Genomic DNA, 16,269 nt, shown 5'->3' on the forward strand with positions numbered 1-16,269 from the left:
ATTGATGTTAATGTTTGGGTCTCGAGATCTGTGAATACTTCTCTCTTGAAGCTATACAAATGTTTAAAATAATTAATAAATGAAAAATATCTTGTCATTTGATCATCATTTAGTACATTTGGCTCATTTAATAGACTTTTGAAACAGGTGGATTGAGGAATATCGAGTTGATGGCTTCCAATTCCATTCAATTTCATCAATGCTTTACACTCACAATGGTTTTTTTAACTTCTCAGGTGATTTAGAAGAGTGAGTGACTGGGCCCATTTAATAAGCAATATGAAAAATAATGTCTCTTATGCACTTGATATTGTTTCCAGCTCCCTAAAATATGTACAGTTAGATGGACATTTCTTTACAATTTAATGATAAACAAAACTTAAGATGTTAGTAGAGATTTGTAGTCACCAAAACTTGCAAGTTGGACTCACTTTTCAAAATATCTCGCACTTGGACAAAATAAATTCACATATATGTTTCGTCCTCACTCAAAACTCATATTGGAAACAGTTTTTTGCTCCTTTGGTTATTAATATTACATGATTTACAAGGTTTACAATAATTTATTCTGTGCAAAATTTAATCAATAAGATATTCTTTTTTTTCCTATTTGAAGCCACCTATCTTCCATGAAATAAAAAGAAAAACAAATCCTATGGGTGTCAATTTTGAGGGACCTCTTTCCGAAAAATGAGGAGAATTGTTATATTCTTCAAATCCTCAAATCTAGAAATTGTATGTTCAACAGTATCTATCTTAATAGATTATCACTTTTATTCACAATGATACCATGCAATCTACACATTGCATGATGTATCATTGTGGGATGATCAACCCTCTTTAAAAATGTTACCTATCTCTGACTTAAATAACCATGGATAAACTTTCATGCTATTTTGTAATGCCTGCCTTGTCTAATGCAGATATTGCAACCAGTATGTGGACAGGGATGCTCTTCTTTACCTGATTTTGGCAAATGAGATGCTGCATCAAATTAATCCGTCCATAATAACAATTGCTGAAGATGTGAGTAAGTTTCCTTTCCTTAATTTTTTAGCCATAATAACGAGTTTGTATTCATAAAGAAGAGAAGAGAATTGCAAACCTTTGCTATATATATATAGCTCTAGTAAATTCTGAGAACATTAATCAAAACACCTTATGAATAGCAATTTTGGTTTTTATTTTATTTTAACACCTGCTTCTTCTGCACCATCAGTAGTAAAATATAGTGTAAAAAGCTTGAAGCATCTATGTTCTTGTCCAACATCCGAACTGCCTAAGGAGTTGTAAATGTACCAAGCCTAATGCAGATGACAGTCTTGAGTATTAAGTTATCTACTAGAATATCTTTTATTGCTTTTATTTGTCATCACATTCGAGTTGTTCTTAGCTGTCCATTACATCATCTTCTTATAAAGTTTGTAGCTCTTCAATGTGGAGTTTTGGTTATTTGTCTACACCCACTTCTTCTGCACCATCAGTAGTAAATCATAGTATAAAAACCTGGAAACATCTATATTCTTGCCGAACACCTGAACTGCCTGAGGAGTTGTATATTTACCAAGCCTAGTGCAGATAACAGTCTTATCTGTTAAGTTATATAGTACAGAATAGTTTCTGTTACTTCTGATTGTCCTCACATTTGAGTTCATGTTTTTAGCTGGCTATTACATCATCATCTTCATCTTCTTTTAAAGTTTGTAGCTCTCTAGCGTGGAATCTTTCTCATGGTTAGACATATTTATCATGCTTGATTAAACCTTGTAGAAGTCTGAAAATGGTATATTTTATGCATATAAAATGTGCTTTCTGTTCACTGCTGAATATATCCTCTTTGACAGAAATCTCTTTTATTATGTTGTATCTATGTGGCATCTTCTAGAGGAATCTGGAATCCTACAAAATAAATTGTAATTGTTATATCACTGTAACTCATTTTTCATATGTTGAATCATGAGATTTTAGGCCCAGCTGGTCAATATTGAAGTTTGAATGATTTTTTTCTCTGCAATTGGAGGCAGACTAATTTATTTATCTTGTTTCAGGCAACATATTATCCTGGATTATGTGAGCCACTCGCCCAGGGAGGATTAGGTTTTGATTTCTTTGTCAATACTTCCATACCAGAAATGTGGCTATGGCTCCTTCAGAATGTCCCAGATCATGCATGGAATATGCATACGGTTAGCCATCCATCTTTATTCATCTTCCTAGCTTGTAGATATATTTGTGGATTACAAAAAACAATTATTGTTTGCTCTTTTCTAATTTTCAGCATTATTCAAATATATCATCTCAAATTATTATAAGTGTGTTTTACTAGCCATTTCCTTGAGTCGTGCATTTTAGAGCTATGAATTGGTATGGTTCATACCTTCCACACATTCTACTCAATAGCAATCTAAGAAATTTTCTGGTTCGAGTTTGGTAATGTGGTTGCTGGGCCCTTCAGTTGTTAAATTGCAACGTGACAACTGTTGACCTTAGCTTTGTTGTTCTGATTGAACTTCATGTTAGTGCCAATAATTTAGTCTGTAAGTCTAAATGGTTTTTGGCCAAAATGTTCCCTTTTGTATATCTATGTACCGTAGTGATGCATTCCCAATGTTTTTAGGCCTGCTTCGTATGGGGATGTTTTGAGGACAGATAAGAAAAATCTCCTGCTACATTTTGCCCCCACAACCTTGCCAATCTTAAATTTATCTCAAGATTTTCTGAAATACCTACCTTTTAGTCAGGTACAACAGGGTATGGTAAGGGACAGCCCAGATGTTTCCTACAACCCAGTCAACATAAAATGAAATTTAAAGAAAATCACAAAATTGAAAAGAAAAAAGGCTGGGATGCCTACAAGGACCCTCTCCCACCTTTACACCAACACTAAACCTGGATGAATATTTAGATAATTGCATTTGTTTGAAGGGAATTATTGTTGTATGGTAACTATGCCTCAAACACAATTGTATATTGAAATCAGACAAGATCTAAATTTTAATTGATCTATTCCTGATCCCACTGGCAGAGCTTGTTGCTGGTTTTCTCAGGCCTCTGCTCTTCTTGGTTTGATTTAGAATACAATGGATCACCTTACCCCCTTCCAATTCTCTCTGGATGCCCCCTCTCATCTCCTTGCTTCTCATGAGGATTTGAATGAGCATGTCAGGCTTGACATCTATAGATAGTATATTATCACGACATAGAGTAACCCTCTGGGGGGGAGTCCGCTTGAGGATGGCTTTATCCGCCGAGCACTTCATTGATATCCAAGATGAGGTCATTGCCCACCCTTAGTACCTCGTTCACCATTGGAGTCATGACCTCTACATCTCTTTTGGGTCTTTTAGAGTAGGCTTCCATCAGCTACGCATTTAGATTGATCCCCAGATTGATAGAGTGGCCAAGATCTACCATCTTAGCTCCCTTGTGGGGATGGAATCTGAGACCCATTTTGTTTCCGCTGCCCCATCAACTATGAGATCAGAGGGAGGTCCTATTGCTTATTCAGAGAGTGTGGGACCCCTTTTTTTTTTCCCAGATATACAGATCAACAATGTTTTCCACTTTATCTCTAGGAGGCCATGCGGCTTCAGGATCACACTTTGCAGCTTCACTTTCCATCGAGATAGACTTCTAAGCGGCTCATCAACTCCTTCTTCACTCCAACATCCCCTGCCAAATCTGTGAGACCTTGCAGAGGACACACTTGACAATCTTACTCTATATCTAGCAGCTCCCTGAGACATCCAAGGATATACCCTCTCCCCGAACCATATCCTTTACTTCTGGACCACTTCTCACCTGTGAGGATATCTAGCTTTATTTTCCTCATTCTTTTGCTTTCCTGCTTGTTCTTTTTGTGAACACCGTTTAGTGCTCTTGCTGCTAGTTATTACCCTTTTGTACTCTTTTCAGTGCCTTAGATCTCCGTGGCCTCTTGTTGGACATTAATAATTTTTTCTTATCTTATTTCTTGGGTTATAGAGAATCAATGACTCCATTTCCCTCCTTTTAGAAATGATTGGTCACCAAAGTTGTGAGACTATCTGTTATTGACTAAACTTCGTTTAGATTGGTAGTATCCCCCAATTACTCAAGTGGTGACTTTTAAAAGTGAGATCAATGCCTTGAGAGTTTCCTTATATCAATACCTTGATGAAGTTACACAATTTTGTCTAAATTACACGATTTTACAACCTATAATCCCAAAAGGGACGACTTCAATTTTTCTTCACACCTTCCCAACTTTATTTTGTTAGAAGCTATTTTGATTAGGTAACTTGAATGATCTCTTGTTGCACATCTTGATAGAGAAAGTTTGGGATTTCTTTTAATGAATCTGTAAGAGGTCAAACCCACTTGAATTTAGCATGATTTATAGATGGGAAATTTTATTAATCAATCCCATGAATGACAAGTGAAAATGCTTTTGCATCTTAGCATATCTTTGTTTAGGGAAGTAAATGATCTCTTCTTACTTGACTAGAGCAAACGTGACCTGTTTCACTTTGAAGATGGTGGTCTCTAATTTGGATGCGAAGGTCTCCCAATTCTGCATCTTTTCTAAAAAATTCTCTTGTTACAAACCTTCTATATCTGCCATATTATTAATGAGGGACTTGCAGTCTAGAGGCTGAAAGGTATTGCTTCTAGATAAGAGGTCAAACTTTGACCATTTTTTGAATTAGAGCATTAATGTTTTTGATAAAGTTGATCACTATTTCAAATGATAGCTCAGCCATATATAGCACTTGTGGGTGAATAGGCAATTAATGAACACGTTCTTGTTTGTCTCTTCCTCTTGTTTGCCTAAAACACAAAAGATTCGCTTGGGTCGCCAATCTCTTATAATCTATCCTGTTGATATGTTCCTTCTCGCAGCTTCCATGAAAAAGCTCAAGGCAAACAATCTTTATACCAACACTTATTAAATGGACAATTAAGATCATTTGGGGTTCTCATGCAACATTCATAGCCAACTTCAATGGTATAACATCCACTCTTTGAACATGGCGAATGAGGTTCATCCTTATTGTCACTAAGGTGAAATTTCAGTTTCTCAAATCAGAAGTATGAATCTCTATTTGTTCTTTGAGAGCTAGTATTTGGTGGAGATCTTTCAATTTGCATACTTTGACTCCATCGACCAAACAAGTTTAAATATATAATCTGCCACTTTTGGGCCCCATGACATTGAAAGGATTTTTAGGAGTTTATTTATTTCTACCCTCCCTTTCAATAACTTATATGCATTCCAAGAACCATCCTAGATATCCACTTTTCTCCCATTTTCGTTTCCCGTGACAAATGATCACTAATTATGTTCCTTCCCTTGATGATGAAGTTCCACACATGACAAGTACCTGGATGGATTGTTCGCTATGAAGATCCAAACACTATTTCCTTATGAACCAGCTCTATTATGAACCTTTTTCACAAAAATGTTCTAAAGTGGTTTCCCCCCAAGGGCTAGATTATAATGTGAAGCAAGGAAGTAAACCTCAATTCATCACATAACCTAACACGTTAAAGGGGAATCAAAATATTTGATCCTTTCAATTCCTATTCTAATGTAACTAGATTTAAGAAGATTAGTACCAATCAAGTGATAAAGGAGCACTAATGTAAGCAAAGATCTAATAATTATAAAATTAGAGAAAGAATCCAAGACCTCTCAAGCCCTAGTGTAGCAAGAGCAATGAATGACAACAGATTTATAAAGTAAACAAGCTGAAATAAAGAAAGCAATTGACTCACCTTGAAATTGAAGATTCATATCAGATCTGATTTTTGGATGTCTACACAACTCCAATTAGTGAATAGTCTAAGCCCTCTACCTGAAATTGCGAGAACTCTGAAACCTAGAAATGGTTTGGCTATTTGGTAGAGTCAACTTTTGTCAGTAGGCTCGACTTTTAGTAGTAGGAATGAAGTTTGTCCATGCTCTGCAATCTCTGAACACTAAACCATTTCCGATTCTTCGAGGTTTGACAAAGAGGGTGTCCGAATCTACAACATGTTTTTCCTTTTGAGTTCCGCAATCTGCAATGAAAATGTTTATTTTTTTGTGGATGGAGGATTTGCCTTGGTCAAACCCCAGTTTAGAAATTCGGCTTGACATTGAAATAATTGAAATGCTGGAAATGATAAATAAATGCACAAATTCACCTTACAACAGTAGGATTTCTCAAATCAAATGTAATGAGCTTAATTTACCAATTGAATCGGATCAAGATGATGTAGAAAAAGTATGAATCTAGAAGCCCTCCCTTGATGGAAAGCTCCACTATCCTCAATGAAGGAAGCTATATCTTGAAAGGTTTAGCACGAGGATGGAAGATAGATGATGAAGCCCCCAAATGAATGCCTTGAAGCTCCTTGAAAGCATCTTGAATGTAAGAGATCTCCTTTCCAATGATTTCAAAAGGATCTCTTTGAATGCTCTTGCAAATGGTTTAAATGCTTGGTATGAGTACTTGATCACTTGTGCATATGAGTGGTGGATGCAAAATGAGGCAAATGGATGGGCTTATAAAGAGCTTGGAATAAACTTTCTGCCATAGGCCGACTAAACCTCAAAATTAACTCCTGGAATAGGGCCTGAGAGGGGGACCAAAAATGGGTCCCAAGTAGGTGTACCTGCTAACCAAGTCCCAATATCTCTAGGAATCCCTTGGGGTGCCATAATAGGTCTCAATTTTGGGAAATTAGGTGCAATTTTCGAGAAAATTCAGTTTCGGTGCAGAAAATAGATTCCCAATGATTAAAGGAAGGTAAGGGAGGACCCAAGTAATTTGATTTCACCTTGAGCTTTTTGCAATGAAAAAGGAATACCAAGGAGGATCTATTAGGTCCTACTTGTTTTGGTCTAGGAGAAATGAGAAGTGAGAAGAATGGGGAGAAGTGCAAATCAAATGCAAGTCTAGCATTAAATTGCACTAAATAGATGCTAAATCATCAATAAATTGAAGTGCTTTCAATTTAAGACAGTACATTTAGCCCTTACTTTAGCAAGAGTATTGACTCGATCCAAAGTCTTGGTAAAGTAGAGCATAGGACATAAGATGATCTTATCACGGTCAAGGAGGCTAAGAATCCATCAAACCTCTAGGGGATTGAGTCTTTGCCAACTCCAAGATCATAATAAGAGAGAAATCATTGACTGAGAGAAGTCGAGGAGAGGTGTAATTAATTCGTCAATGAACGATGTACATCAAAAACCTCCTCAGATTCATCGCCCAATATCTGAAAAGGGATATCATACCGAGTGCAACTCATATTATCATTAGATGTGTCCATACCCTTAGCATCCACATCTCCCAACTTTGTTGTGATACCTGTATCATCAACATCATAGTTGGGTGACTCTATACGTGCCTCGGTCCCACCTAAGGAAGCAACTGCCTCCTATACTAGAGCAACACTACAGTAGTTGACATATAAGTCGCCAATGGCAACTCCCTCCTCTGGTGAGTCTGAAAATCAAAGACAACTACATCACTAACTGCCTTTGAACTAACCATAGCAACTACTTTGGGAGCCTCAACATGCTAAAGCTCAATGCTGCTATTCATCATGGGCACATCCACATGTCCCAGTGAAACGATTCCATCATCAACAATGCGGATAGGATTAGCAGGTGTCATACTAAATATAGGTACATCAACATCAAGGACACCCGTCAGGGAAAACTCAAGCTTCCTTCCCTGCAACCTCAATGTCGGCCTTCTAAGGGCGAAACCCATGTACCTTGCTAGCCTCTCAACTGTTGTTGGATCTGACAAGCTCTTTGCCAACTTATGTTGATGAAGCTTAAGTTTCTCCATACTCTTTTGCAAAGCATTCATTTTTACGCTAACTTCCTCATTACTCCATCGATCTCTAGAACTGCCAGTCCTATGTCTGTTCATAGCTGGAAAAATTAAAGTACTGGTCACTCTTAGTAATCAGATCTGAAAATCTTCGAAGTTAGCACCGAACAAAATAAAAACTGAGCCCAATTCCTGCAGGCTGGCAGGAAACTGCGCTGATACCACTGTAATAACCCCAACCGATTATAACTTCATCAAACACCAAATTCTTTTATAATTTAGTTGTTTGACATTTTGTCAAACACTTTGCAAGCAAGCTCTGATACCACCGTAATAAGTCCTGTCAGTTATGGCTCAAACAAACTCCATTTCAAAACTAAACTGGGTTTGACATTTTGTCAAATACTTGATAAACAATTTCTAATTATAAGCCTTTCATGTACTTGAATTTATTACTTTGCATTTAAACTCAGACTGAAATTCAGAATATTGGAGCTAATTAATTGCAAGTGATAACTATTGCAAGATAACACAACTCTCAGAATTCCCAAAATCTTATTTGCTCTAGGAAATAGCTAGAATGATAATGTTTGCAATAAACTTATTCAATTTTTTAATACAACCTGACTATGATTGCAGTACATAACCTGGTGATCCCAATAACCCAAATCGTATTGGCCTTGAAATGAATAGATCAGCACAGTCCAAAATTGCAAGTCCTTCAAATTGCAATAGCAACTCACCAAACTGATTGCCAACCCCTCCAATAGTGAAACGATGGGTCTGATAGGAATTGTAGGGCATAGACAATAAATCGCAGGCCTAGAAATGTTTAACGTTGGGCTGCAAATAGGATCTCAGGCCAAAGAAATGGCTATAGGACTTTAGAACTGTAGCCCACAAGTGCTGAGGATATGACGTCCAACCTCTACAGCATCAAATCGAACCACACATTCCCCATGTGGATTGCTAAATGGCCACTGGATATTTATTGCAGAAAATCGCACTGCCAGGCACAATTTCAGAATTGTAGTTAAATTCACAATTAATTCCTTCACCAATCCGAAATGCAAACTCCAATATCAGCTTCTATGTAGACATAGGCAAAGCAGTAGGAGTAAAGTAGCAAATTATTATAAATCAGCAATAATTTGCACAACACTTAGACTTCTCAGAATTAAGAAACCAATCCCACATATTAGGGAGATCTATACATTAGCAATAACTCTAAACAAACTTTAGAAACTCAGAGACCCTTATACTTTTGCAAGGGCCCACCATTCAAAACTTAGGAAAAAGCCACAAAGGCACAAGAAACAAATATATTTTCAAGTGCGCTTTTCCCAAAGAAATGACCTCTCATTTATAAGCTTTCTTTGGCAAAAGTTTCCCAAAAGCTCCACTTCAAAAAATGTGGAGTTTTTCAAAAGAACTCATCACTAGAAACTTTTCAACTTGTTTTTTAGAAATATCTCTTAAAGTCATTATTATAATAATATAAACATTATTATAATAATGCAACTCAATGAATAATAAATAAATAAGAGCTAATGCAATTATTAACTTGATCAACTGCAGGTGACGACCAACTCCCAAGCCATCCACTGCACTGCTGAAAATAGCAACTGCCCATAAAAGACTTACTAAAAATAGTAAGTAATCAACTGAGACCCCCAAAATACCCTATCAACTCACGAAGGTCGCTATGATGAGCTAACTCTATCAACCACATAGACTGGCCAAAAATGGGGACATTACAATCCTCCCTCCCTAAGATTGCTTGTCCACAAGCAATCCCGGAGCAAAATGAACACACAATCCACCTAGATCCCAAAGGTAGAACTATGTACCATCCCTACTATGTACAAGCAACTCATGTAGCACCAACACCCAAATAACGGACATCAACATTAGAATCACATGAAAACTGAGTTGAGGTGCTGATGAAGGCAATAACCCATTGGAACTCAATGCAATTGAAATACCAACTCTATCCACACCTGAGTTCCCATCAAACTGATAATTACATCCAACTGCATTGTGGAGATGGTAACAATCATAGGTACCTGAATTACTAACAACTCCAACCCATGCCAAAATGTCCTCAGTATGTAGATACAACAAGGGGTCTAACTTACAACTGTCATTACCATTTGCAAAAGATGGTGCTAACCCATTCCATCATGGATGGTATGAAACTAGAGCCAACCCACACCGACGTGAAACCAAGTCCTCTACTTGTGGGTTGAAAGAAAAATGATGAGCACTCCTTACAGTGTAATGCCAATAACAACTCCCAATCTTTGTCAAGGGCTCATCATCTTCAAACTGGGAATTAGAAGATGGCTCCAATCTCTAACTTCGAACTATTGGTTGGGCATGATCTTGGGCAACCCTCTTAGCAAACCCAACCACAAAATCCCTATGGAGAAACATAGCAAATAGAGTCTCTACAATCTTTCCCACCAACCTTTGAATAGCATGAGAGCCTTGGATGAGAATACCCTCAGATATTCTGTATGAATCCTCCCTCACATCCGAACTCTCCACTGATACTCCATGAAGCACTTTGTGTAGTAGAAATTATATGTGGAAGCATCCACCTACTCCCCTGCGACCCATAGTTGATCCCTCTAAAAATGTGGCACTGCCAACTGTCCAATACTATCAGCTATATGAGATGAAGAAATAGATTCTCTTCCAGTAGAAGGAAGCAAATCAACATGAGAGCCCAACTCCCCTGATACTCTCATCTCATCCATACCTACTGCACCCATATCCTGGATGGATGTGTCGGCCACATCATCCCCAACTGTAGAAGAAAACTCTCCACCAACCACAATATGCAATTGAACTGGATTTGGGGCTGGTGTGGTTTGAACATGCTCCAACTCCACAGTCACCTCATCCAATCGTGATTGTGACTCCTAAAGAGCCAACTGAGTACATTAAAGACAGTCCAAAATCACCTCAAGCTCTTGGGTGAGCTCAACCACCTCCTCCTCTTTGTCTAACAATGTCTCATAATAGGTGCTACCACACTCTAGATGGTAATCCCTGTTAGCAACTAGTTGTAGATAGTTATGCTTCAAGATTCTGATAGCCTCTCGAAGCGCATGAACCTCTGCTAGAGAAAGAGTACTATCACTGTGCTCATCAAACATAGGAGCACCCCAACCAGATGTAGCTAGCATCTGACGGACAACATCATAATGCCCACGAGATGAAGAAATGTCACTATTACTCACCTTCAACTGACTGGTCACATGATGCCTCTGTAATCCCTGACTCCTATGCACTTTCTCTATCTTACTAACTACACTATGATAAGAAACTGGATCAAAATTGCTCTCTACAAGATCGCTCATACGTGTGCCATCATCCTTGCACAACTCCACATCCGAGATACAACTACTAGGTACCTCAACCAACTCCTCATCAGAAGAAATGGAAACCCTCGCAATATCAATCTCCTCACATATCTTAGCATCCACCTCGATTGTAAGATCATGTAAACATTGATCCTGGGACTCATCAAAAACCTCCTCGGAGTCATCACCCAATATTTGATAAGGGATATCATACTCGGTGCAGCTCATAGTATCATCAGATGTGTCCATACTGTTAGCATTCACATCTCCCAACTTCGTTGTGACACCTATATCATCAACATCATAGTTAGGTGACTCTATACGTGCCTCTGTCCCACCTAAGGAAGCAACTGCCTCCTGTACTGGAGCAACACTACAATAGCTGACATATAAGTTGCCAATGACAACTCCCTCCTCCGATGAGTCTGAAAAATCAGTGACAACTACACCACCAACTGCCTCTGAACTAACCATACTGACTACTTTGGGAGCCTCAACCTGCTAAAGCTCAACACTGCTATCCATCATGGGCACATCCACATGTCCCAGTGAAACGAGTCCATCATCAACACTACAGATAGGACTAGCAAGTGTCATACTAAATATAGGTACATGAACATCATGGACACTCGTCAGGGAAAACTCAAACTTCTTTCCCTAAAACCTCAATGTCAGCCTTCTAAATGCGAAAACAATATACCGTGCTGCCCTCTCAATTGTCGCTGGCTCTAACAAGCTCTTCGCCAACCTCTATTGATGAAGCTTAAGTTTCTCCATACTCTTCTTCAAAGTATTCATTTTTACACTAACTTCTTCATTACTCCATTGATCTCTAATACTGCCAGTCCTATTTCTGTCCATAGCTAGAGAAATTAAAGTGGTAGTTAGTCTAGTAGTCAGATCTGAAAATCTTCAAAGTTAGCACCAAACAAAATAAAAAATGAGTCCAATTCTTGCAGGCTGGCAGGAAACCGCTTTAATACCACTGTAATAACCCCAAACGGTTATAACTTTGTTAAACACCAAATTCTTTTATAATTTAGTTGTTTGACATTTCGTCAAACACTTTGCAAGCAAGCTCTAATAGCACTATAATAACCCCTATCAGTCATGGCTTAAACGAACTCCATTTCAAAACTAAACTGGGTTTGACATTTTGTCAAATACTTGACAAACAATCTCTAATTATAAGTCTTTCATGTACTTGAATTTATTACTTTGCATTTTAAACTGAGACTGAAATTCAGAATATTGTAACTAATTACAAGTGATAACCTTTGCAAGATAACACAACTCTTAGAATTCCCAGAATATTATTTGCCATAGGAAAATAGCTAGAATGATAATGTTTGCAATTAACTTATTCAATTTCTGAATAGAACCTGATTATGATTGTAGTACATAGCTTGGCAATCCCAATAACCCAAATCATATTGGCCTAGAAATGAATAGATCAGCATAGTCCAAAATCGCAGGTCCTTCAAATTGCAATAGCAACTCACCAAACTGATTGCCAACCCCTCCAACATTGGAACGCTGGATCTGATATGAATTGCAGGGCATAGACAATAAATTGCAGGCCTTGAAATGTTTAATGTTGGGCTGCAGATAGGATTTCGGGTCAAAGAAATGGCTATAGGACTTTCAAACTGCAGCCCACAAGTGCTGAGGATATGACGTCTAGCCTCTACAGCATCAAATCGAACCACACATTCCCCATTTGAATTGCCAAATGGCCATTGGATATTTATTGCAGAAAATCACATCGCCAGGAACAATTTCAGAATTGTAATTAAATTTACAATTAATTCCTTCACCAATCTGGAATGCAAACTCCAATATCAGCTTCTCTGTAGACATGGTCAAAATAGTAGTAGTAAAGTAGCAAGTTATTATAAATCAATAATAATTTGCACAACACTTATTTCAGAATTAAGAAACCAATCTTTTAGTCACAGAAAAACACAGTAGGGAGATCTATCCAATGAAGCCACTATACATTAGCAGTAACTCCAAACAAACTTTAGAAACTCAAAGACCCTTATACTTCAGCAAGGGCTCACCATTCAGAATTCAGGAAAAAGCCACAAAGGCACAAAAAGAAAATATTTTTTCAAGTGTGCTTTTCACAATGAAATGAGCTCTTAGTTATAAGCTTTCTTTGACAAAATTTTCCCAAAAACTCTACTTCAGAAAATGTGAAAGTTTCGCAAAGGAACTCAACACTATAAACTTTCCAACTTGCTTTTTAGAAATATCTCTTAAAGTCATTATTATAATAATATTAACATTATCATAATAATGCAACTCAATGAATAATAAATAAATAAGAGCTCAACCGCAGGCGATGACCAACTGCCAAGCCATTCACTGCGCTGCTAGAAATAGTAACTACCTATAATAGACTTACTAAAATAGTAAGTAATCAACTGAGACCCCCAAAACACCCTGTCAACTCACGAGGGTCGCTATGATGAGCTAACTCTAGCAACCACACAGATTGGCCAAAAAATGGGAACATTGCAAGAATGTTCTTGAATACGTTACATGTGTATGGGATTTAGCATGTTGAATGTGAATGCTTTACCCATTTTTGATATTTAGCAAATTTGTATGCCTTACCCATATATGAGATTTAGCATATATTTGTGTGTACAAAAGAGAGACTCAATCTTAAGGATGCTCACTTCCTAAATTAAGGTGTGCACGGAGAATCCATTCTTTAGGATTGTGCATAATCCATAAAGGGATTCACAAGATGTGTTTACAAAAAGGTGATGAAGCAACAATGTACAAATTTGAGGATAACCAAGAAAACATACCAAGCCCTTAAGGCTAAAGTACCCTACGCCATACTCAGAATCTATATTCACTACTCTATGATTATAAGCAAAAAGGTGAGAAGAGTGTATTCCCCCAAGTCAAAGTCATTTCTAACACTTTAACAGGAGAAATGACTTTATCGGGATATACATACATCCACTTAGAGATGTTTCCATTGTGAAATGCACCCAAGAGAAGACAAATCAAGGGAAATAATCACATAACATATAGAGAGCACAAGAGGGATCTACTAACTTCGAGGTCAGTATGATGATATGATAATATGTATTTATTATATCAAGTATGAAATTCCATCATTCCTTGAAAGGAATTAAAACTACAACGAAATGGAAGAGAGACATGGAAGAATTATGAAAAAGAGTCTTTTTGGACTACCATTGTGGAGAACAAAAAGAATTGATGCTACGATGTTGCAAATCCAAGTAGAATAACCAAAGGACAAAGTTACAAACATTGGCACATGCACAAGAGAACAAATAACATATAGAAGAAGTGAGATATAGATAGAAGAATGATACGACATTTCAATTTCTTTATCTCCTTGCGCCAACAGAGCAACAGGGGTTGTCTGAACAAATCTAAACAATGTATAGCAAACATAGTACGAAGAGGCATATCACAACATACAAACACACAAAAACTACTATTCTAGAGCGCTTAAGCGCATTGCCCTCCTCCCCAATCTCGATTTGTAGTTTGTAGCAAAGGTGGACAACTTGCAAGAGGAGCAACATCCAACACAATAGGAACAATAGCTAAGTTTGAACAGGGACCCCCTTGAGAGTCATTGTGCTCAGGACTAGGTGCAAGTGAAAGTTGTTTTCAAAGAATGTTAGGGAAATCAACATCAAGGTCAATAATCTCATGCTCATCATCTTCTAATGTATCTTCATCAAGTTTAATAGCAATAGAATCTAAAATATGAGTATTAAATTTATCTATCTCATTAGTATGATTAACTTCCTCCACAGACATGGGTTGATCAAAGGATGGAGAAGAAGAATGAAGAACATGCACATGATGTTTAGCTCAAGTCTGACACTTCTTACGATGATCATGGGCATGTTGGTTGCACTTAGTTTTGGTTGAAATTAGTTGAGAAGAAGGGTCAATAGACATAATAGACACAGGTTCCTTTCCATCGTTAGATGGGATAACAAAAGGAATGATATCAGGTTGGGAAATAGGAGGAGCATTAGATGCAAGAGGTGGTGGGCCATTAAAAATGGAAGAATTGGGAGAAATAGGTTTAGATGGTATAGACAAAAGGTCCTGAGTAATATCCTTAGGCATACTCAGCCCAACAATCTTTCAACATTTATAAGCTTGATATGACCAGAAAAGATAATCAAGATGAGTAGGTATAGTGGGAATAGAAGGCCAAAAGAAGTTGAAGGTCTCATAATGCCTAGGCCAAGAAGGATGATAAACACTATGATTGATCGTCTTAATCTCACCATCATGTGGAAATTTAATGTATTGATGAATAGGAGAAGAAATGGCTTACATGGAGGTCAACCAAGGTAAACCAAGTTTTACTTGGAATTGATCGGAAGTAGGAATGACAACAAAGGTACTATTCACCACTTTACCACAGAGTTCAACAATCAAGGAAATGGAACAATGTGGTGGATACAAGAAACCATTGCAAGTCTAAATCCAAGTATCAATTGAATCATAAAAGTCATGATGCAATTGCTTAGCAAACAAATGTTGCTCAGTAGTAACATTAACCATAGAAGTAGGATAAATAAGACAACCATAAGAAGGATACTTAGCAACCTCACCAACAAGATAAAGAGGACCATCAAGAACATGAAAAAATGTCAGAATCATCAAATGAAATAGTAAGATCTGTAACACGCTTAATAGTAGGCTTAGTCTTTGGTTGATCATGAGATTTAGATGGAATCTTAGGTTTAGATTGAGGTTGAGGTTGAGGTACAGTTTGCTCAGTGTTAGCAGTATGGTCATTCTCTTCCCACTATTTATCATAAGCGATGTTTGTATTAGAGGAAGAAGAAGGCTGAGCAATTGTATTAGTAGTGTATTGAGCTATGTTCCCCCGAGTTTCTAGGATAGGGACGGCGGGACAGGTTTCCCGGATGACAATTTTTTTTGGCAATTTTGGGAATAGGGGGATGACAAACAAGGATGGCTATATATATGAAACTAAGCACAAAGCATGTCATTTAAACATTATAGATCCTAAACATACAACATTTGAACACCATCTAGGAAAT

General features: G+C 37.5%; 1 protein-coding gene across 1 annotated transcript in view; it reads left to right on the top strand.

Annotated features, from left to right (window-relative positions):
• Positions 1 to 16,269, top strand: part of EMB2729 (Alpha amylase family protein) — a 326,562-nt gene that overhangs the window by 160,116 nt on the left and 150,177 nt on the right. The window contains exons 10-12 of the mRNA XM_089787516.1: positions 148 to 249; positions 924 to 1,026; positions 2,049 to 2,186. Of these exons, the coding sequence (XP_089643642.1) occupies positions 148 to 249; positions 924 to 1,026; positions 2,049 to 2,186 (343 nt within the window). The remainder of the gene's footprint in view (positions 1 to 147; positions 250 to 923; positions 1,027 to 2,048; positions 2,187 to 16,269) is intronic.

Source organism: Cupressus sempervirens, chromosome 6 (genome assembly GCF_028749045.1).
Source record: "Cupressus sempervirens isolate cs-2001-9-10 chromosome 6, ASM2874904v1, whole genome shotgun sequence".
Classification (NCBI taxonomy): Eukaryota; Viridiplantae; Streptophyta; class Pinopsida; order Cupressales; family Cupressaceae; genus Cupressus; species Cupressus sempervirens.